At 43.3% G+C, this 21840-nt stretch overlaps 1 protein-coding gene across 2 annotated transcripts in view; it reads left to right on the forward strand.

Annotated features, from left to right (window-relative positions):
• The first annotated feature begins 5311 nt into the window (after window positions 1-5311).
• zbtb16 (zinc finger and BTB domain containing 16) overlaps window positions 5312-21840 on the forward strand; it is a 133659-nt gene continuing 117130 nt past the window's right edge. For both annotated transcript variants that reach the window (XM_022760850.1, XM_022760851.1), the window contains exon 1: window positions 5312-6549. In XM_022760850.1, coding sequence (XP_022616571.1) covers window positions 5312-6549 — 1238 coding nt within the window. The remainder of the gene's footprint in view (window positions 6550-21840) is intronic.

The raw sequence follows: 21840 nt of genomic DNA on the forward strand, positions 1-21840 counted from the left end.
GGATATGAGGGACAGAAATGACTGCACAAATGGATAACTAAAATATCAATTTAAAAACATAATGCTTGCAATCTCCTCTTTATTCTAAAAGCTTGACAGATTCTATTTGTGACTTTAGGAAAGTAAAAACTTACAGGGAGCACTTAAAGGCAATTTAACAACAGAATTAAAATTTAGTGAAATTAAACCATCGGGTAAAGAATTGCCTCAAGCCAGTGATCATCATTAAGGCAAAACATCAATCAAGTTCTACAGCCTTAAAGTATGCTTTCACTATAAAAGACTTTGGGCCATATCAGGCCAAACAATTAAAAGGTGTACCATCCACTGCATCCCTGGTTATTGGTCAACAGAAAGAGCAAAAGGGAAAATTAGAGCAATGCTGACAATCAAGGGCTGTTAATGCACTGCAAAACCATCCTGCTGGAAGTCATTTACTCCGCTGATCATTAAGAATGTACTTTCTATAAAACAGGAACCACTTATTCCCTGCGCCGTGTCTTTTGTTTCATGGGTTTTCCTCAAATTAGTGTCAGTATTTTCAAACAGGACTGCTTCAGCAGGAGAGTCGAGAGAACTGCATCTGATTCTAGAAAATTTCTTGAGATCAGAAATATAATCGAATTCTTTTTCAAGAAAATACAATTCAATAAAAGACGAGAAGAGTTTGTAAATTAATGCAAACCCACTTGGCCAGAGTGTGTGTTATCACACACATTACACACCTCTTTTAAATGGATGAAATCTGGCATCTTAAGTTACATTAAATGTGTATGTGTGGAGCGAATGTTTATGTGTGATCATACTAATGTTCAGTGACGCCTCCGTGCCGTTGGCTGGCACTGCGGGGGGGGGGGCTCTACCCTCGCCTGTGTGGTTGCATTATGTGGTCATATGGCCCGTTAACATGGCTCTGGCGTCTGTCCAGGTTTCTGGCTGAGGTACCTGTCTGTCACCTGACCATTGCTGAAGTGTGGATGCTCTATTCCAGGTTGAACACTGCCAGGGGTGATGGTTCCAAACATTAATTATTGATTATATGATCTGTTTTCCCCACTGTCTGTCAGGACTTTGCAGTTCTTTAACAGTCGTCAGAGAGGTCGTAGCCTGAATTGAGAAAGAAACTGTTGGTTCACGTACTCAATTGAAAAGGGAAAGATGCATAACAGGGAGTAGGAGGTACTGATACGGTGCTAGCATAGAAATACAAGCATATAAATAAATACAACAGTACAAAATGTGGTTGCTCCCACTTCATAGTACATTACGACAATGAATTGTTTTAACCTGTTGAACCACACATGTTTTTGGCTTGTGATAATAGAACCTAAACCTGCATGGGTCAGGTTTTTGCATGATTGCTTTTTTTTCCATCTGATTTCAAATATACAGAATTTATATATATATATATTTTTTTTTTTTTGAAGCACCTTCATGGATCATGTGCATCCTACTGTCCAGCTAACATTTGCATTCATATCTGTGCTGCCACTTAAACTTATAGAGTGAATAGATTGAAAACGGTTACAGGGGGTGGGGTGTTTCAGGAGTACCCACATTTTACTTTTTCCTTACAGGCCCACCAAACTATTAAGTCTGCCCCTGGCTGCAGTTTGAGGACAACTGTAGGCTGTATGTGCATTCACACAGCTGGAGGGAGGGCAGTGTCGCTCACCTTTCACTGCCATACTGTAACACAGCCGTTTGACATGAGACAGCCCCCTAGGTGTCTCACTTTCTCAGTGTTTGTATGGGCTGGAGCGCAGCAGCGGCTGCCCGTCTGCCTGCTGCTCGTCTGGCTGACTGGCTGCGTTGACGTCAGCGCCGTGATGATTTGCTAAGGCGAGAGAAGAAAGGAGTTAGTGCGTGTTGAGAGAGCGGGTACTGCGAACTGCCTTACTATGCTGTAGCCCCAGTCCCCCTACACTATACGGAATCAAAACGTGCAACTTAGGTGAGTACCAATCCGGGCTAAACGGAGCTGCAATTTCCCGGCGACAAGTGCCAGACCCGCCACTCTGCATGCGTCTGTGTTTTCTCTGTGTACTTTCATTCACCATATGGATGTTTTGATGCATGTATTGCGCTGGGGAACGTTTGGCTTGTCCCCGTTCAACCTCATGCTGAAGTTAACAGTAAACGCGACTTTGGCACGCAAGTTGGATCTGCGCACCGGAGTGCTGGATGGAAACAAGTGTTTACCTGATTGCGCTGCAAGGTGTTGAAGTTTGCATTTACGCACGGTAGCCTATTGTAGAGATGTTAAGGTTGACGCAACCCCCCCTCTCGGTCTGGTTTAGTATGCTGGAGATCGCAGCCAGAGGACGTGAGGTCTGGCTGTTTCACCGGGAGCCAGACAACATATGACGCCTCGCTCCATGTGACTTTACTGGAGAAATCGCGTTTGCTCGTTTTGATGGAAATTATGCAATTTTTAGGCAGCGGCACTCTTGCCCGTCCTTGTGTATCCAGACACACCAGTGTGGCTCATTTAGCCGTGATGACATCATGATGAGGACTGGAGACATTGGTCTCTATACTCGAAACAAGCCCGAATCCAGGCACTGTACACTCACACTGCATTTGATTGACAGGCATCTGGATGTTTGATTGGTTACCAATAATCGGCTTGCAGTCCCACGCGCAGCATACTGTGAGGTGGGGAACTGGTAACAGATGCGATGGCAAATTGATTTGTTATCGAGACTGCCTGATCTCTCTCCCCCCCCACCCTCCCACCCCCTTTCACTTTTTTTCCTCTTTATCCTTTAGGCAGCTTCCCGCAGATCACCACCTTTCTCCCGAATTGTAACAAACCGGGATTTGAGTATTTCACCCAGCCTCAAACAAAGTCCACCTGTGCGTTGATCAGAGCAGAGCTGCCTTGAATCGGCGAGAGATCCTGGCAGCTGTCTGTCTCGTGTGTACTTTTTAGCACGCTCGATGTCCCCGATTGTCCCCCTTAGAGACGCTGAACCATTTTGCTCCGTGCACATTTGTGTCTGTCAGTGTGGCTCATGGTCTGGAATATTGAACGCTGTTTATTCTTGTTGTGGCTGGGTCGCCAAGGCGCGCTACGGCAGACAACTCGTGATCAGATTGATTATGCTGCCTTTCGCTGAAGTCGGCCTAATGTGGTTATTGTCAGCGGTCGACATTGTCCTCCAGGGAGAAAATCTCTCCTGGCTTAATGTACTTAATGTAGTGCGCGATGTTTTTTTGCATAATGTATAACGCTGTGTGTAATTTGTCTGGTGCGGCTGGCCAACATTAACACTGTCTAGACGCACGCAGACCTTCCCCATATTAATAGAGAGCTAACTGGGGTGATAAAGTCTCCAAACAGCAACTTTGCATTGTGTCCCAGTGAAGCCACGGCTCGGCTGATTGCCCACAGAGCGCAACAAGCATTGATCATTGACGGGGCCATAAATCGCAGCTATTGGCATACCTGTAATAAAGATAATGTCGGGTTTTAGGCATGACCTCTGTTGACTGAGAGGCAGAGCTCAGTTAAATGAGAACCTGTGGTTTCATCATTACCTATCCTATATCGATCTTGTCAATGTGCCGAAAAGACAAACTGTCCAGTGACCCAAAAGCCGGGCTGGATTATTTATTTTCCATGATCCTCGCCGCAAACAATAGCTGCCAGCACCATTTACCTTCTGCATATTTTGGTTTAGGCTTGTGTGATTGTGTGCTTTTGCAGCGATCTCACATATCTGGGAGTTGTTGATATTATTATTATTATTTTAAAGTCGTCATCTACTTGGAAGGCTGATGATATTTGCTCTTTTTTTTTCTGTCTGTGCGTGTATTGTTCTCAGGCTGGGAGGAAGGAAAAGAAGTGCTCAGAAACTTCTCCCTCCCCATTATTTGTTTGTTAAAATAAAAACGAAGCTCTTTTGAAAAAAGATTCCAAAAATTAAAAAAAATGAAGTTTTTCAAAATTAAAATGAAAAATGACTAAAGAGAAAATAAATCAAGATGAAGAGGACAGAATGAGCTGTAAACCTGATATATTGACTAGATTGAGTAGACAGAAATTGGCCGTCAATAAGCTCATGCAGAATGTGGGTCAGTGGAGGCGCTTGGCTGGTCTGGTAGTCATTCATTCATTCATTCAACTATAATATAATGTGGTGCCAAGACTGTTTATTTAATTAGAATAATGAAGAGTATAATTTCAAGTGTAGGTCACAACATGAGGTGGAGATATTTCTCTGTGAAGTCGAAAGGATCGTGTGAAACAGGAGTCACAGACATGATGTTTCATGTAAAGTGCAAATAGTGGTGAAAGTGTTTCATTTAATTTAAGCCTTTCATTGTTATTATAGTTCAGGTTAAACTATAATGTAGATACGAGGTGGAGCAACATGTTGCCCTGTTCACTTGAATAATTGAGTTAACAACAGTCACAGAGACAATCCCTCATTTAGGATTTTTCGACATGAGTGACCGAGAGCAGAGCAGGGTGTTTGGTGCGGCAGCGTTTGTGTTTGCCTGTGCCTCATCCTGCTTTCCTTTCCACCCATTTCTGGCCGCTGCTCTCTGCTCCCGTCTGTGATGGGAATACTGAGTAAGATGCTATTTAATTTCAGAAAGGCTGCTGACGGTCTTTGTGAGCCAAGCAGCAGTAAAAAAAACCACAATTCACACTTGTTTAACCGGTGTACATCCCCATCAGATAACCAAATGAAGACATCTTTTTAACATAACATATGTTGGACTGATTGGTATGCAGGGTGAGCTTGTTGGACGGCTCACAAATTGTCTCCCCTCAGAAATCTACAGTCCGTACCATCCACTGATTTTTAAGAACAAAGCCACTGCACAGTGTGTTTACCGTCCCTGCAGGATATTTCACAATTTGAAACTCCACTCACTTCGCACTCACCATTTACAATAATAAATAGAGGTATACTCTGAATAAATATGTTGACAAATTAATTGCATTTTTATTTTCAGGATGTAATTAATGAATGTGCTTTGCATACTATTGTGAAAGACGACAGTTGGGGAATCATACACGTTTTTTGTGCTCTGTTAAAAGAGAAAATTCATTCATTCATTCACTTTTTTGCAAATAAAAAGAGGATAAGGAGAATTTTGTTGGATTAGTGTAACGACAAATAGAGTTGGTGTGGAAAATATGTTAGCTGTTGCGTCAGAAGTTACCATGACTGATTTTTTCTTTTTCATTCTGTTTCACCATCTAGGTTTCATCTTGTTTACAAAGATAGCTAAAAACACTGCTGAGCGGGGAAGGCGAGCCTCATGAGTCGGCCTCGTGGATTGCATCGACATAATGGATTTAACTAAAATGGGTATGATCCAGCTCCAGAACCCCAACCACCCCACTGCCCTGCTGCAGAAGGCCAACCAGATGCGTCTGGCCGGGACTCTGTGTGACGTGGTCATCATGGTAGACAGCCAGGAGTTCCACGCTCACCGGACTGTGCTAGCCTGCACCAGCAAAATGTTTGAGATCCTCTTCCACCGCAGCAGCCAGCATTACACCCTGGACTTTCTTTCACCAAAGACTTTTCAGCAGATTTTGGAGTATGCTTACACTGCCACGCTACAGGCCAAGGTGGAGGACTTAGATGACCTTCTGTATGCAGCGGAGATCCTGGAAATTGAGTACTTGGAGGAGCAATGCCTCAAGATCCTGGAAACGATCCAGTCCTCGGATGAGAATGACGTGGAGGTTAACGTTAATGACGGGAGCACAGAGGAGGATGACGAGCGCAAAGGCCACAATGGAGCCAAGAACTCAAAACAGCATTCCACGGAGAGCCCCTATCTGTCAGGTACCCAGCAGGTCTCCACCATGTCCGGCATGGTGGACCAGAGTCCCTCGGTCTCCACTTCCTTCGGCGTCTCCACCCTGAGTCCCACCAAAGCTGCTGTGGACAGCCTGATGAGCATCGGCCAGTCTCTGCTCCAGCAGGGCTTCGGCGCTGAACAAATTGTCCATGGCAACTCCCACCACCTGATGACTGAGATCAAGACTGAAATGATGCAAGTGGACATGGGCGGCAACGGCCACGACAGCCCCCAGAACATGGAGTCCAGTGCCTCCAGCAACGGAGAGCGAAGCGGGGAGGACAGGAACCGAGATGGTCCCGGAACACCGACCAGGAGCAGCGTAATCACCAGTGCCCGCGAGCTGCATTACGTCCGCGACGAAGGCATGGGTGACCATCAAGCTGAAGTCAGCCAGATGGGGCTGGAAGCAATGGCTGGAATGACGGAGAAACACCTGGCCTCGCTTTACGCCCTACCTGTCAATCACAAATCAGATGCCATCATGTCAATGCCGGCATCCATGGCCTCCGCTCTCCCCATGTCCCCAGCCCTGGCTATGTCTATGGACTTCAGTGCCTACGGGGGACTCCTGCCTCAGAGCTTCATCCAGAGAGAATTCTTCAGCAAGCTCGGGGAGCTGGCAGTGGGCATGAAACCAGACGGCAGGAACCAGCACGAGCGCTGCAATGTTTGCGGTGCAGAATTGCCAGACAACGAAGCTGTGGAGCAGCACAGGTAAGCCAAGTTTTCTTTTTGAGTAGCTGCTTGCTTATTGTTTTGGCCTTGAAATTTATGGTCCTTGTCAGCCTTCCAGCTCAACAGCTTTTTTTTTTACTTTTATTTTTATTTACTTTTATTTTTTTTTAATTTCAATGACTCACATTTTAATGGTTTATGCAAGAGTTCTTTGGCAGTTTCCTCTATATGCAACTGAAAGTGAAAGTCTTAAGACATAAGGGCTCAGAATTTCAAAACACCTTACAAATTATACATAATACTTAATTGCTAATTGCTAGGGGTAACAGGGACTAAATTATAAACCTTTAACAGTTGTAAGTCGCCTTTTTTTGACACGGAGAAAAAAAACCCCACATATAGTCACTCATTTTGAATGTCCGTGATCATGACAACTAAGTAAAATCACCCATCCATACATCTGTTATATATGAGTACGTGACATCCTTTGATGGACACGAACCTTAGCTCTGTGTGTCTGGCAGCTCAGGCCCAGACATCCACCCCTTCAATAACTGCCAAGCCTGTCCAGGTGACTGCCGAAGCAGTGCTGTCGTAACATTGTCTAAGACAATTAGTCACACCTTACGAGATGTGGGCGGCAGCTATCACGCACTTACCAAAGTGGTCCCCCCCCCCACCCACCCCCCTATCCTGGACCCAGCTCCCCCCTCCCCTTTCTCATAACTGCACAAGGGGGGCCCTTATTAGCTTGATAGCTGGAGTAAACGGTCAGCTCAGGAAATGAGTGCTGGACCTGGGCTGTGAGACAAGGAGGTAGTTCTAGGACAGGGGAGTGGCAGTAAACCAGCACAGCGCTATTTCAATCAGTGCATAAAAATAAATCTGAAGGCCTGGAAACTTACCTTTTTTCAAAACTCCCCACACATTGCATGTCGTGTCATCTTATACATCTCTGCTGCATCTGTCACACTTTTATCAGCCTTGTGGAATGTACTTGCTTCACTTCGTTTGTGGGTTTTGCGCAGTCAGTGTTTTTGTGACTAAAGGCCTTTTCTTACCTTGAGGGCCACCTTCTCACCTTGTAATGTTTGCTTAAATCAATAGGAATGCACAGTGGTTAAAGTTCACATGAGGATTTGAACCCCATCACCCGTCCCCTCATGCGTCAGCCGGTATCTTGGTATGCACGGCTAAGAGCTGGACTGATTCAGTCCAAGCTGCTAAGTTTCTAAATCTGTCTCAATGTTGTCTTTAGAAAATACTGAATATGAAAGACTAGCTATCACCCCAAAGAGAGGTTCCCTCCTTTGCAGCCCTAAACTACAATATTGTGCAGTTTTTATATATTGGTGTTCACTTGCATCAGTCAGTTGTAGTTTTTTTCTTCTTAAAGTGCACAGATTTGTGTGACCTTCCTGATGAGTGCTTGTTATTCATTGTGTAAAAGAGGAATTTCTGCATGGACACTATTTATCTTTTCTTTTTTCTTTTCTTTTTTTCTTTTATTTTAAAAAACAGCAACTGTAGAAGTGAATTTTTGGAGTTCTTCCTAAGCAGGCTTTAAACAACAGCTTTAAAATGCACTATAGCCTCTGTGAAAGATGCGGCAACGTAGCCTCACTGTGTTAAAGGACAGGCTACACTTGTCTCTGTCTTGAGAAAAGTCTGGCGTGTGAAATGGTTGCCTGTGTTTCAAGAGGAATTTCATCAATTCGCTCAAGCTGGGAAATCTTGTATCAAAGGAGATTTCCAAACTGTTTCATGCATTGATCTTCCCGCTTCGCCCCATAGCATACTAATGGGTTAATTTAAACTGGTTGATACACCGACACGACACTGTTTAATATTGTACGCGCTGTCCTGACAGCCTCCTGAAGTGTAGAAATCAAACATTGCATCATCCGCTGTCTGCTTTGCCATCCGCACATGAAAGGTCTGCTGTGCTACCCTGAGATGCTTGATAATTCAGACGCTCTTCGTGTCCTCGCAAATTCCAATGTGGGTCATTTGATAGCATATCAAGCTCATGCTTTTTTTTTGTTTTGTTTTTTTTAGCCTGTCAAGGTGCTGATTCTTTTGATGTGAATACAAGATGTTTTATTTCAGACGAGCGGAGTCGTGTTCCTTCGGACTAATTACACATCATTTCCCCACAGCCAGTGTGTCAGGGTCACCGCTGCCTCTGCAACAAACACATAAAAAAAAAGTTGGCAGAGTTCAAATAGTGCAGGCAGGTCAAGTCAAACATGAGTGTAATTGTTTCCAGATGTGGTGCAGGTCATTGGTGTGAGGTGTCTGTGTGCATGCGTCTATGTTAAAATGAATGCAGCAGAAAGTACCCACTTCCTGTATAAATTTAGTCTTTGCTCCCTTTCATTCCTCTGTGCCCTGGGTTATATCATAAAAACACCCACCCAGACTGAATACATTGTTGTATTGCCTCCACAAGTGGTCTGTGAGGAGTCGCCTATGGGAGAAGGAGAAACATGTGCTGATAAGAGGTGTAAGCACAATTGAAGTAGGGCTTAATTTCTTAATTTAATGAATTAAGATCTTAATTTTTTCATCAGATAGCTCCTCAATCAAATCAAAATGTTGCTAATTTTGGACGATTTCATGTGGGGCACAGCTGCCTATATTTAGACAACATTTAATATTTGAATACTTCTTTAAAGTTAATTATTTAAGATGTAATAAAACTATATATACTAAATTGTATCGGCTCTACTATTGACAATTTTCAATACAGCCGTATTAGACGTAACCTTCCAAAGACACGTATGAAACTAAACGAAGGGCCACACTTTATAGGTGTCCGTTTCCGTTTACTGAATCTAAGCAATCCGCATCTGACCAAAACAACTTTTCTCCCCCGTCTCTCCTCCAGCAGCCCACCACCACCTCCCCACTGACAAGCCCTAGATTTATTTCTTAAAGGCAGCCCAGGGTGAGCGTTGTTGCGGCTTCAGGGAGACAGGATTACAGCAATATTTTAGTAACCCTTGCACTGAGAAAATAATCAACACAGGAAGGGCCTGAGTGATTATTGGGAAAATAAATGCATGATGCAGGGGGCTAATTCTGCAGAGGCAGGGGAAAGAAAAAAAAAAAAAACCCCTCCACTGCTTGGTATTCCAAACACAGCATCCAATTCACGGGAACTAGCCTTGGGTTTATCTCTTTCACTTAATCGTCCATTCTCATGCAAATGACTGACCCTCGCTGTAATGTACATCACATAAGTGAAAAAAGAGCCTATTTTAAAGGAGAGCTTTTCCAACATATAGCCGTTAAACATTACTGAAAACCATCAATGCTTTAACTCTGTCTTTTCATAGTAGAGAAAAGGTTTTTTTTTTTTTTTTTTTTTTTTGTAGGGGGGCAGAGGGGGCGGGGGGTGCATGAATGAAACAAGTCAATGAATCCCCGCCTCCCCTCTCTGTTTTTGATCATTTTATTTTTTATCATCGATGGAAGTATTGGGGTAAAAGGGACGAGTGGGGAAAATAATCACCCCTGCATTAACCCCTGCACGCGCGCACACTCCTGTGTTCATTACCGTTCACACACATTCCCCCCCATCATCATCATCAGCAGCAGCAGCAGCAGCAGCAGCAGCAGCCAGCGCTCACTCTTCCATTTCCTCTCCTTTTGTGGCAAAGGGGGACGGAGGGCGCTCTAATACCCCGGGCCCCAGGTGTTTAAACAGCGGGCCCAAGGCTCTTATCTGTGCATATCAGAGAGGGACAGATAACCCTTGGCACTCCTCCTCAGTAAACCAAGAGCAGATTGAGCCCAGATAGCGGCCCATAGCGTTTGTTGCAGGTGATAACGATGTATGCACATGCACACACTTGCACACACACACACATATATATATATATACCCCGCACATCAAGGGGAGGCCGGTGGAAGGCATACGAGTTGTTTCCCTCCACATTGACACTTGTGTGCTTTGGCCACTGTCAACCATTAACCACTGCTTTCTTACTATACGTTCACGCCGCGAGCAGCTGGGCGGTTGGGTTCCAGTGACCACCATGATGAGAAAAGGTTGGTAGATAATGGCTGAAGAAAATCTCTACCAACATAAGATTTCATTAAAAAAAATAAAAAAATAAAAAATCCCAGTTTATCTCCCAGTCATTTGCTCTGATGTCTTATTTTGAGAATCATCTCCATTAGGGAGTTAGATTCCTTGATTGACAGGTGTTGCAATCTTTCACAACTGGCTGTGGTGATTTCCACTTCCTCATCCCCCCCCCCCCCCCCCCCCCGCACCCCCCCCCCCCCCCCCCCCCCCAAAGGCTCCACCCTCTTTGCCTCGGTTTGGTTTTTGTGGCTCCATTTAAATACAAAGATTTTCACAAGTGGTAGTCAAATCAACACTTCAGAAGCTCGGAGGGATTTTTTATGACAGCTGCAGTCAGGTTTTTGAACAGTCACATCATTGATTTTTGTCCTGATAGCGGCTGCCATAAACTCACGGTGATTTGGAGAGTTTGGTGGAGCTAGCTAGCAATTTGAAATAAAAAAGAAAGACTCAGTTGTGAAGAATAAAAAAAAACTTTTCTCAGATTTGCAGCAGTTCTTCCGTTGGGGCTCTGTAGGAGTTGAATGGCTTTTGATGGCGCTGCTGACCACAGTAGCTACTGCTATCATCAAGCAGCACTGATGTCCAACTGTGAAACACTCATCAGAAACAACACAGGCCGTGTGATGGCAACTCTTACGATCAGCTAGCAGCAGTTTTTTTTTTCTGTTTATCCCTAATGTTGTCACATATAGCATGGGACTGTCTCATTTAGCAGCTAACTGAAAAACAGCAACAACTGCTCAGGCAATTTTTCCTTCTTTCCGCATCCTAGGAGCCACGAGGGGCTGCCAAAGCGTCTGCGTGACTAATTCTGTCAGACGTCTGTGCGATTTTGACCGAACTGTGTGACCTCGCTGACTTCACGTGTGCTAGAAAATCAAAAATGTCCTTGTAGTTGAGAGATTGCATTTTTGATTTCTGGTGCGCATGTGTGGAACGCGTCCATGTGCACAGACACCCAGTGTAGTGTGTGTGTGTGTGTGCAATATCATCGTAGTTTCCTCTGCTCAACTTCAGGAAGTGTTTCACTGTAAAAGGGAAAGAGAAAGTTGGCTGGCAGTTTGTAAAAATGATGGACAACTGTGTGTGTGTGTGTGTGTGTGTGTGTTTTGAAGTAGGTTGTCAGATATTTGCTTCTTTGTCTCACTCTCAGGATACAGTATATCACCTCTGGCCTGAAATAAAATAACTCAAACTGAAGCAGCAGCAGCAGCAGCGAGCTTATGATCCTAACCTGTAAAACTGTGCAAGCATTTTCCTGCTTCCTGAAAGCAGCCCGGCAACAAAGCATCTATTACATGGCAGTGGATTACCCTCTATTTGAAATCACTCAGTGAGCTAAGTCTCCCCGGCTTGCACTCAGAGGTACAGTACATGTTGGTGTAATAATCCAATAGCACAAAAAGCCTCACTCAACAAAAACACCTCTCCAAGAAATACCCAAACCACAGACAGCAGCAGAGGGGCTTATTCAAGTTGGGCTGCCACATCGTCGCTCTTTTTATCCTCACACAGGTGCTTTTTTTTTTTTTTTTTTTTTTTGCCCTTATTGGAGGTGCGCTGTTTGTTTATGCCCCCGAGGAACTGGTGCTTTGACCGGGCCCACGGTGATAGACGCAGCCGAGGCAGCTGCTGGCTGAAGCCCAATTATAGACAGGCTTTAAAAGGCTCTGGTTGAACCGTAAAGATTTACACCGCCATCGCTCTGATCTCAGATCTGGGCTCTGTCCTTACTGTCAGGATAGGGAGATGTATCGATTAAAGACTTAGCACAGGGGGCTACATCATGTGGAATGCACTACACACACACACACACACACACACACACCATAGTACAGCATTTTATTGTCATGCAGTCCTGCACTGACGTCAGGTAGCAAGTCACCTTCTTACATCTGGTGAAGCTGCTTTTTGGGAAAAAAAAAAAAAGAATTGAGATGCTTTTTTCAAGGAGGAGGGGAAGAAAAAGAGGAAAGTTGGGGGGGGGGGGGGGGGTTTAACATCCAGACAGTGGCTATGGCAATGGAAGGAGGTGATCTAATCAGTAGGCTGATTAGATCACCTCCCCTCCCTGAGATAAGAGTGGAGGGAGGTGCTTGTGCAATAAAAGTTAGCAGCTTGACTTGGTGCGACCAGCTGCCTCTATGTGGCTAACAGCGCTCAGCAGACGTGGCCTTTGCTGATGCGGTCTGGCAGGGGCTGCTATGAAACGAACACACTGAGGCCCCTATCTTTTGTCCCTGTGGGGGCCTTGTGGTCTGGAGGGAGGGATAAGGATAACATACTGTACTGGAAGTTGGCCTTGTGTGTGTGTGTGTTCATGTGAGCGTGTGGGGTTTTTTTTTTTTTTTTTTTTGTTTTTTGTTGTTGGGAGGGAAGGGGGAGAGGGTGTGGGGGGGGGGGGGTGAAGGGCTCAATGGGAGTACTAATTACAGCCAGTTATCAGGTGACATGCAAATGTGTTATCGGCCTTAACTTCCTGATGTCTATCTTTTCTACCAGAAGCTGCTGTGAGTGTTGGCAGGGGAACAGGTTGTGCCACTGTTTCTCTGTAAATGCACAGTGTGTGAATTTCAGCAGGGAAGCTGCTTTAATAGCATTTTTTTTTTTTTTTTTTTTTGCATTTCTTTTTAAACCTTTTTTCAGAATTAGCAGACCCTCTTCACTTGGCAAACTTTCTTACTGTATTAAGGTGCATGCATCATTGTCAGCTCTCCCATTAAAAAAGAAAAAGTCAATAGAATTAGAATGATCTGGCCTTAAAGCTGAGTGGGTTTTAGTTCTAGTTCATAGAGCCCTGCCTCTGTTCTCCTAGACCTGAACGCTCTGGGTTCTAATCCCATCGATATCCTATTAGCATCCCCTCTCTGGGTCCCCGCCACATGAAAGAAGATGTGTCGGTTCCCCCTCTCTGATTCTATCGCTCTGGCAGACCGTAGGGAGGACGGCCACAATGAGCAAATGTGCTGGAGCCAAAGGGCCAACCCAAGTGTGCTCACAAATGTCCTGTGTGTGTGTATGTGTGTATGTGTGTGTGTGTGTGTGTGTGTGTATGTGTGAAAAAGCTGCCACCGCCACCTCAGAGGCCCCCTAGCCTCCCTGGGAAGTATCAAACCAGAGCCCTCCGCGGGCTTCCAGCGAGAGAGCTTCTAATTAGCCTCTTTGTTGCCACTTGAATGGTTTGCCAGAGATTGGCAAGGGGCCCCAATGGAGTGATACCAGCACGCTAAGAAGCTGGTCATAAAAATTACCCCCCATTCTCTCCACCGTCACCTGTCACAAAGGAGCTCTCAGGTAGGAAGCTGAGGCCAGAGCAGCACCATGTGAGCTTTTAATCCACCTCTTCAGGGGCAGAGGAACCGTGTTTGCTCAACAGGTGGATGCTTGGTTAGTGCTCGCTGTCTGCTCATAAAACGCTGCTCTCTGCGGCACAGAAATGAAAAGTGAAATCAAAATATTCATAACAGCTGCCAGTGGTTAATGTTAGAGTGAGCAAACACTTAATAAACAAAGCTCATTATAGCACTGTTGAATTGTTAAAAATCAAAGAAGGTGAGCCAGATATGCTCACGAGCAGTTCGGATTATAGAGGGAGGCAAAAGTGGAAATACTGGAAATGCATTGAAACTTCTGTAGGAATCACTTCCTAATGTGGTGGCTTTATAGAGAAGAACAAGTAAGAACAATGGTTCAAGCGAAGTTTTAAGCCAGAGCGCAATTAATTCAGTCTAAACAACTCACTCAAACTTCAGTCAAATCAAAACTTCACACAGCAAAGGCTGTTAGTCGAGAAGCTTGTTATTTACGTGATGAAAAGCAGGATTATTAGCTGCAGAGTTAATGGCCGACAGCATGTTGACCTATTGATTTAAATACTTCAGTACTTTTTCTTGATATACGTCATAGTATGAAATCTATTTAAAAACATCAAAACTGATCAAATGGTTAATGTCGGAGGCAGATCATGACCTTGTATTTACTGCTACTTATGGCGACTAGCATGTTAGTTCACTGGCCACTAGCACTGACTGTTGCTGGAATGAGCAGTTGACAAAATTTGTGCTATATTTGAACTACTGGTGTTACTTGTTAATAATTTAAAGACATTACTCCCTCTCAGGTTAATCAACAAACTTAGTTTAGACCTTGGACCTGTTTTAAGGCACAGGAAAAAGAGTCAAAATTTTATTACCAGAGATGAGCATCATTGTGTTATCACAAAGCCCGTCACCCTGTTCCAAAACGCTCTCAGATCTACACTTGTGGCGTCCGACATGCTTGCTCGGTGAGCGTCGTGGCAATGAATGTCAAGGCGACTTGGAGCTTTAGCGCCGACCGACACGTTTTAAGCTCCGCTGTAATCCAGGAGGGATCAGTTGGGTAAATCGTGGCATAAAGCTTAAAACTATAATTGATTTATGTATTTGCTGACCGAAGACGCCCAGAGAGATTACCAGAGGGAGAGAGCTGATGATGGATAGGCCGGCCCCCTCACACAGGCTGCATAGAGAGGTGGGGGTTGAATTCAATTGAAGGGAGATTTGTCTGCTTGAAGAGCAAGAATGTCTGAAAACAGAGTGGAAATCGGAGAATATGCATTTACAAAATCATGCCTGTCTGTTTCTTTTTTCCACCTGTTTTGAATTGATACAAAGGATCATACTGAAACAGTCGCTGGTATTTTTATCATTTAAAATTTTATCCCGACAGATAAAATGATGCTTCATTCGGAGTTGCAGCGTTAGAGTATTAATTCTGTTTTTACCATAGACAACCAACGCAGTATTGACCAGTTGTATAAGAAACTAATTGAACGTTTATTCAGTCAGTTCTTCGCTCATGACCAGTTCCTTCCACAAAAAACACAAATATCCCCTTTTATACTGTACAAAAATGAACAGTGCTGTTTTCTATACATCTCATAAATCCAGTTTTTTGGCTGTTATATCAGTTCTACTCCCCGAAAACTTCCAATCTTGAGTATATCTATAGAAAACATTAAATAACGTAACATCCTTTTTCCAGTCCAGATTTCTGACCAGCCTGTTTAATCCAACAAACTCCACATTTTATTTGTTTGTTCACTCTAACTGTTCACTTTGTCTCCCAGTCTGGTGCCAAAGGTGTAAGACAAGTGGAGAACACAAATAAATACCTCTTTTTTTTTTTTGCATAATTACAAATTTAATCACATAAAATTAATCAACCCTGCAAATTACAGTGTTTTGTGTAGTGATGAAATTCATGTGTTTCCTGGTCGATCCGACTCATTCATCACGCTGCCCATTGACTGGAATATGTCGGATTATGACATTATCAGTTTACCCTTAATTGGCGTCATAATTCCCAGATTGCCGCTGATGAGGTGTTTGATAGTGAACGCCATTTAATCGGTCAGATGGTTCTCCCGCCATAATCAGCCCATGAATCTCCCTCTTGACACATTATGAATCCCCTCTTTCTTGTTTACTGCCTCACTGTCAGGCATCTCCAAGGTCTCTCTTGACCGCTCCCAGATTGTTTTGTGTTTGTCTGTTTGTCCCTGGGCCCTGAAAGGCGAGAGTGGGATAGTAAAAGAAGAAGAAGAAGAAGGAGGGGGAGAAAAAAAAAAAAAAAAAAAGCCATTCCATTTCCTGGACTGATCACTGAAGCGGGTGGCTCTGACATGTCATGACTCAAACAGCATCATTTCTGCCACTCCTGTCTCGCCACTGACCTTACAAATGATGCTGTAGGTTCCCGCCATATGCCATTAAGCATGGTGTAAAACAGGATGGAGTTTTATCCCCCTCCTCCCTTCATACTTGCAACAGCACCCAGACACCCTCTGCAGTTTTCGCTCCCTGCTCTCACCTTTCGGAAAAGAAAAGCAGATTACAGCGGCAGTTTTCTCTCTGATGGTTTTGTCCATATACTGTCTTTTTTTTTTTTTTCTCTCTTCTTCCTTCCCTGCTTGTGTTTTATTGCCTCCTGTGAGTGTTGGTCTGAGGCGAGGAGCTGGAGCTTCCCTAACAGGTGTTTGGGTGCTTATCGCCCACGTCTGTGCCCTTATCTCTGGCCCTCAGCTTCCTGCATCCTCTCTCTTGCATGCCTCAGAGTGGGGATATATTTCACTTAGCCTCTGACCCGAAACCTTCCTCTCTATCTCTATGGGTCTCTCACTCTCTCTCTCTTTCACACACACACACACACACACACACCTAGATAGACAGGGCTGTGTGACAGCCTGTGAAGATATTTCATCATCATCATCGTCATCATCAGCGAAATGTTTTTTTCCCCTCTCATTTTCATATTATTCACAGCTAGCAAGAAACCTCAAATTGAAGATTCTGCAGGATAATTAAACCAAGGCTACAAATGACAATTATTTTAGTTAATTTAATTTGATTTGTTTTAATTTAATTGTTGAGTATTTTCCTAATCAATGTATTAACGGTTTGGACTGTAAAATGTTAGAAAATGAATGCCCAAGGTGACGGTTGAATTGCTTAAATTGTTGTTGTATGTTTCGGCTTGTAGAAAAAAAAAAAAAAAAATGGCTTAAATCATTATCAAAATTGTCAATTAAATTTTTTTGTCGATTGACTAATCAGCACTGAATTACACACATTAATTGCATAGGCCCACTGAAATCAAGTGTTACCCTCCAACCGACTCGGGCTGTTGTAGAAAAGAGGAAAAGAGTGGAATCGGAGTGGAAATGTCTTAGTGGCTTCAGCACAGAGTCGAGCTTTGATGGTGTTTGGAGCCGCGAGTTTGATCCAGCATTTTGTCAGAGTGTTTGGTCTCAGGCTTTTAGCCCCACCTCCACATTCCCTCTATCCTTCCCTGCTCCCAAGTCTCACACAGGGACAAAGGCTAAAGTGTCTGTGGGATGGGGTTGTGATGCTGGTTTGGAGGGGGTTGACCCCCTCCGAGGACCTGACAGGGGCCCTTCTTTTTTTTTTTTTTTTTTTTTTTTTTTTTTTTTTTCTAATCCCTATTCTGAGTGGGCACAGAGGGGAAAGAGCCCACAGTCTAACACCCATGAGAGAGTCTATTGTGAGCGGTGGGCTCTGTTACAGTAGGATGGATGCAGGGGTCTCAGGCCCAGATAAACGCCTGGGTCAGCCAGGCCCCCGTTATTTACAGTAGGCCCTTTCATTGGCCGAGTGAAACAGGAGCCTGTGGTGGAGGTGGAGGTGGTGGTGGGGGCTTCAGGGGACGACCACTGTTTGTGCTCAGCCAGGCCTCCACTATAGGTCAAAGAGCACGGGGGTGGGGCTGCAGGGGTTACAGACCTGACTTTTGTCTGTGTGTTGGGGGGGGGGGGGGGGGGGGGGGATTACTGCTTATAGGGGAAAAAGAAAAGGTTGGCTTCAGAGAGAAAAGGCGGCAGTGATGACTTCCACACACACACACTTTTTTTTTTTTTTTTTGGGATGTGACATAACTGAGTATAATTTTTCTGACCAATATTTCAATTTGAATTATTATTATTTCTATATGTTTCTTATACATTTAAAAAAAAAACAGGAAAACCCAGAATAATCACAAACTTTTTTGTCTGACTTAAGTTGCTTGTTGTTGTGGTCCTCAGCAAGTCAACTCAAACGTAGGTTTTTAAGACTAACACTCATTAGCTGCAGCTGACTGGAGTTAAACCCCAAAGCTTTATTGGTATTGACTGTAATGCATCGTTAACACCAAACTGGCTTATTCTTTTATGAGATAGTTTTATGAGTTAGATAAAAAATAAAAAAACTCCACCTATAGATTCTGTTTTATTGAGGCAAAGTTCTTGTATCGTTGTTTTGACATTTAACCCTTGAGAACTTTTGGCTTCTTGTGCTAAATTTTGTGGAAAAACTTGTTGCCATTCAAAAAGTATTGACTGCTTGTGTGTCTGTACTGATATCGTATCAGCATCATGACGAAATGTTAAACCCGGTCCTGCTGCTGACTTCGTTTTCTGGCGACAATCGTCATAAAAGTCAAAGATCTCTCTCTTGCAATCTGTCAAATCGTGATTTTAGATTTAAAATTGATTAATCGTGCAGGTCTGTTGGGCTGTTAAGGTATATGCGGATATGATGCATTGAAAATCGTATAGTTGATGCTTGATAAAAAAAATCTCAATACTCTGGCTGATGGAAATCATTTAGTGTAAAATCTCAGTTTTAGAAGTACACGTTCTCACATATGGTGGACAGAAGGAACATTTATTTTTTTGTATTTATTGAACCTTTTCAAAACTAATCGGATAATGTTGAACGCCAGACTTTCTCACTTCAACAACAGCAATTTGCGTTTCTGCACTTTCCTCATCTTATTTATGGAAGAAAAAGCTCTGCAAGCTGTCCACTTTCACTCCGTTATGCAAGACTTTCTTTTAATAGAGGAGTATTGCTCCTGCTTCAAAGTCTGATGATTTATTTTACATCAGCCGGTCAGGGAAAACACGCTTCAATAAGGATGAGATGATGATGATGATGATTATGATGATGTTGTTGTTGTTGGCAGGGTGTTGCTTGGAAAAGTGAATTTCTAACACCGTCACAAACGACTGCATGCTCGCCTCAATTGTCCTGAAGTGGCTGAGTGACCTACATGAGCACCGGTAGAGCTTGACCTGCTGTAAAGGCTAAAGAAACATACACTAAAAGAAAAACAGGTTCACAGCAACCTGCTGTAACCCAATGCTTCAGATTCACTTAGTTAGGTCATCTTGCTTCTCACGTGACATTCAATACTCTGGAATAATCCCTGTTTTCTGACAGATCCAGTTGGAGTAAAAAAAAAAAAAAAAAAATCTTTCACCTCTACGCTGAAACAGTTGCTGTCAAGTACATTTATTAAGCTTAATCCCAGACGATCCATTACCAACCCAATTCCTTGTTTGTTGTCTTTCATTAAGAAATGGGAAGTTGCCCAAAGACCAGCGCAGCACGAGAAAAAGGAACCGGTACCATCTGTCCGAAAGACTCAAGCATAATCTCGCCATAATCTTAGTGTCAACCTTCCATATTAGGAGGCGAGGACGAAGGGAAAAGCCGAGCAGAGGCGTACAATAAGGACAGCAGCCTCTCAGGCATTCATTCATTCAACACATTTTATTATTTCTACTTGGACAAAGACAGGAGAGGTTAAAGGTCAGCAGGCGAGAACTTTACAGATGAAGCGGGGTGCGGTGGGGGTGTGCAGGAGTTTGGTGTGACCCCCCACCTCTCACCCCTATTGTCCTGAGAGAGCACAAAGGCTTTCTGTCAAACTCTAGTGGTCAGCGCTTCGGCCGAACCCGCCGAGCCGCAGAAGCGGCGGAGGGGTTTTGAATCCGGTGGAAAGCCGCCGCCGCCGCCGCCTCTGACCAATCAGGAGCCCTCGAGACAGGCGACGGTTTGTCTTCTGTAACGGCTTTTTCCAAAATGTCGAAAGAGCAGGAAAGAATTGACTTGTTCTTTTTCTGACCTTTTGTTCAGAGTGTTAGTCTGTGGAGGAACATAACTGAGCTCATATACACAGGTACAATTTTAATGAACTTGTACCTTACGTCTCGTACTTTCGCTCCACTGTTTTTTTTTTTTCTTTACATCTACATTCACAAGTTCCTTTTACAGATTCATGTTTCCATACAAACCTATGATAAACTTATGAAATATGATGCACTGCTGTTGAGAAAACTGCCAAGAAATATTGTAAATAACTTCACTTTAACCTGCATTAAGATGCTGGTTACACATAAATGCATCCATTATAATAAAATAGAATAATAATAACACTGACAGGGGGCCAGTGTTGCTTGTATGGAGTACTTTCAGTAAACAAGTACGTTTAGCTGAGAGTTGTCCAAAGCTTGTACATCACTCATAAGAAGTATGAAACTGAAATATTGTTCACAAGGGGTTAAAAGGTGGAAAAGATAGGGATTTGTGCTTTCTAAATAAAAAACAATCAAAGACATTTAAGTGTTAAAAGAGTTCACAGTAACAGTTTGTTTTTAATATTCATCCCTTTTTAAATAAATTCCTCTGAGTGCATTTGGTTGAAAATAAACCCTCCCTATTTACTACCATCACAAAAAAATGTAATTTAATGAGCAAGAGGTTTCAGAGTTGAAGGTTGGGTTGTTACAGATTCGGATATTTAGCTTTGCAAAAGAAGAAAAAAAGAAATCATATTGTCACCTGTTTAACCTTGAATCCATTCACTGTCCATTCGATGTGGATTAAAGAATCATTTGTTATAATCAGTCTTTTAAGAGGAAGTTGGTCAACATCCTGACAGGGACCTGAAAAGCCACATTTCAAATGCAGGCAGAGCTCTGCAGCAGCGATTCGTCAACAGCTACTGTCCCCATTCATCCGTCTGTAACTGCGACTGTCACTGGCACAGATTTAAAAAAGAAAATGCCACCGTACCGCTTACATTTCTCCCCTTGATAGAGAGAGAGAGAAAAACACATGCAAAGAGAAGAAACGTATTGGATCAGAGAGCACAGCTGAAACACGAAACAAAAAAGGGCTCGCTGGCATTACATTTTCTCTGCCCATGTCTTGCTTTCCGTCCTCTAAATACCCTTGACATATTATGGAGGAGATCAGAGGCCCAGGAGAGAGATGTAGGCTGCATGTGGGTGTCGAGGAACAACGTGGGCAAGAGCAAAGGCCTTACAGAGGGAATATACAGCACAGCGTTTGACTTGTCTCTTGTCTTCCACCAGTGTTCTGGTTGATTCTTTGCATCTCTAATAATAAAAGGGGACAAAGAGGTTGATGATCTAATTGGTTTGTTGTTGTCATTTAGCGTAGGTTATTAATCAGCTAGTCAATCAACAGAATATTTGATGATCAAATAAACATTTCAAGTCATTTATCTAGGAAATATGGCAAATGTGTGATTTGTATTTTAGGTTATATGATTAATATTTTGGATAAATATGATTGCTGGACTCTTTGTATAATATATATGAGATTCTCCTCATATTGCCTGAGTGTCATTTTTTGTTTATTTTTCTTGAAATGTTATTTAATTCGAATTTAATTTTAAAGAAACAAGCTTTTTCCAACTCGTCACTAATAAAATTCATAGGTGCGATAGTGGCTCTTTAAGTTTGATCCCCACATATTTCATTTTGAATCCGATGCCGTGCATAGATAGTTTCTTTTAATTAAATAACTCTTTTGCAAACATAGTTATTTAACAATGAACCAAAGTGAAATGTCCAAAGAGAAGCTAAATGTCCGCTCATG

Source organism: Seriola dumerili, unplaced genomic scaffold, assembly GCF_002260705.1.
Source record: "Seriola dumerili isolate Sdu_G_001 unplaced genomic scaffold, Sdu_1.0 BDQW01000367.1, whole genome shotgun sequence".
In the NCBI taxonomy this organism is placed as follows: Eukaryota; Metazoa; Chordata; class Actinopteri; order Carangiformes; family Carangidae; genus Seriola; species Seriola dumerili.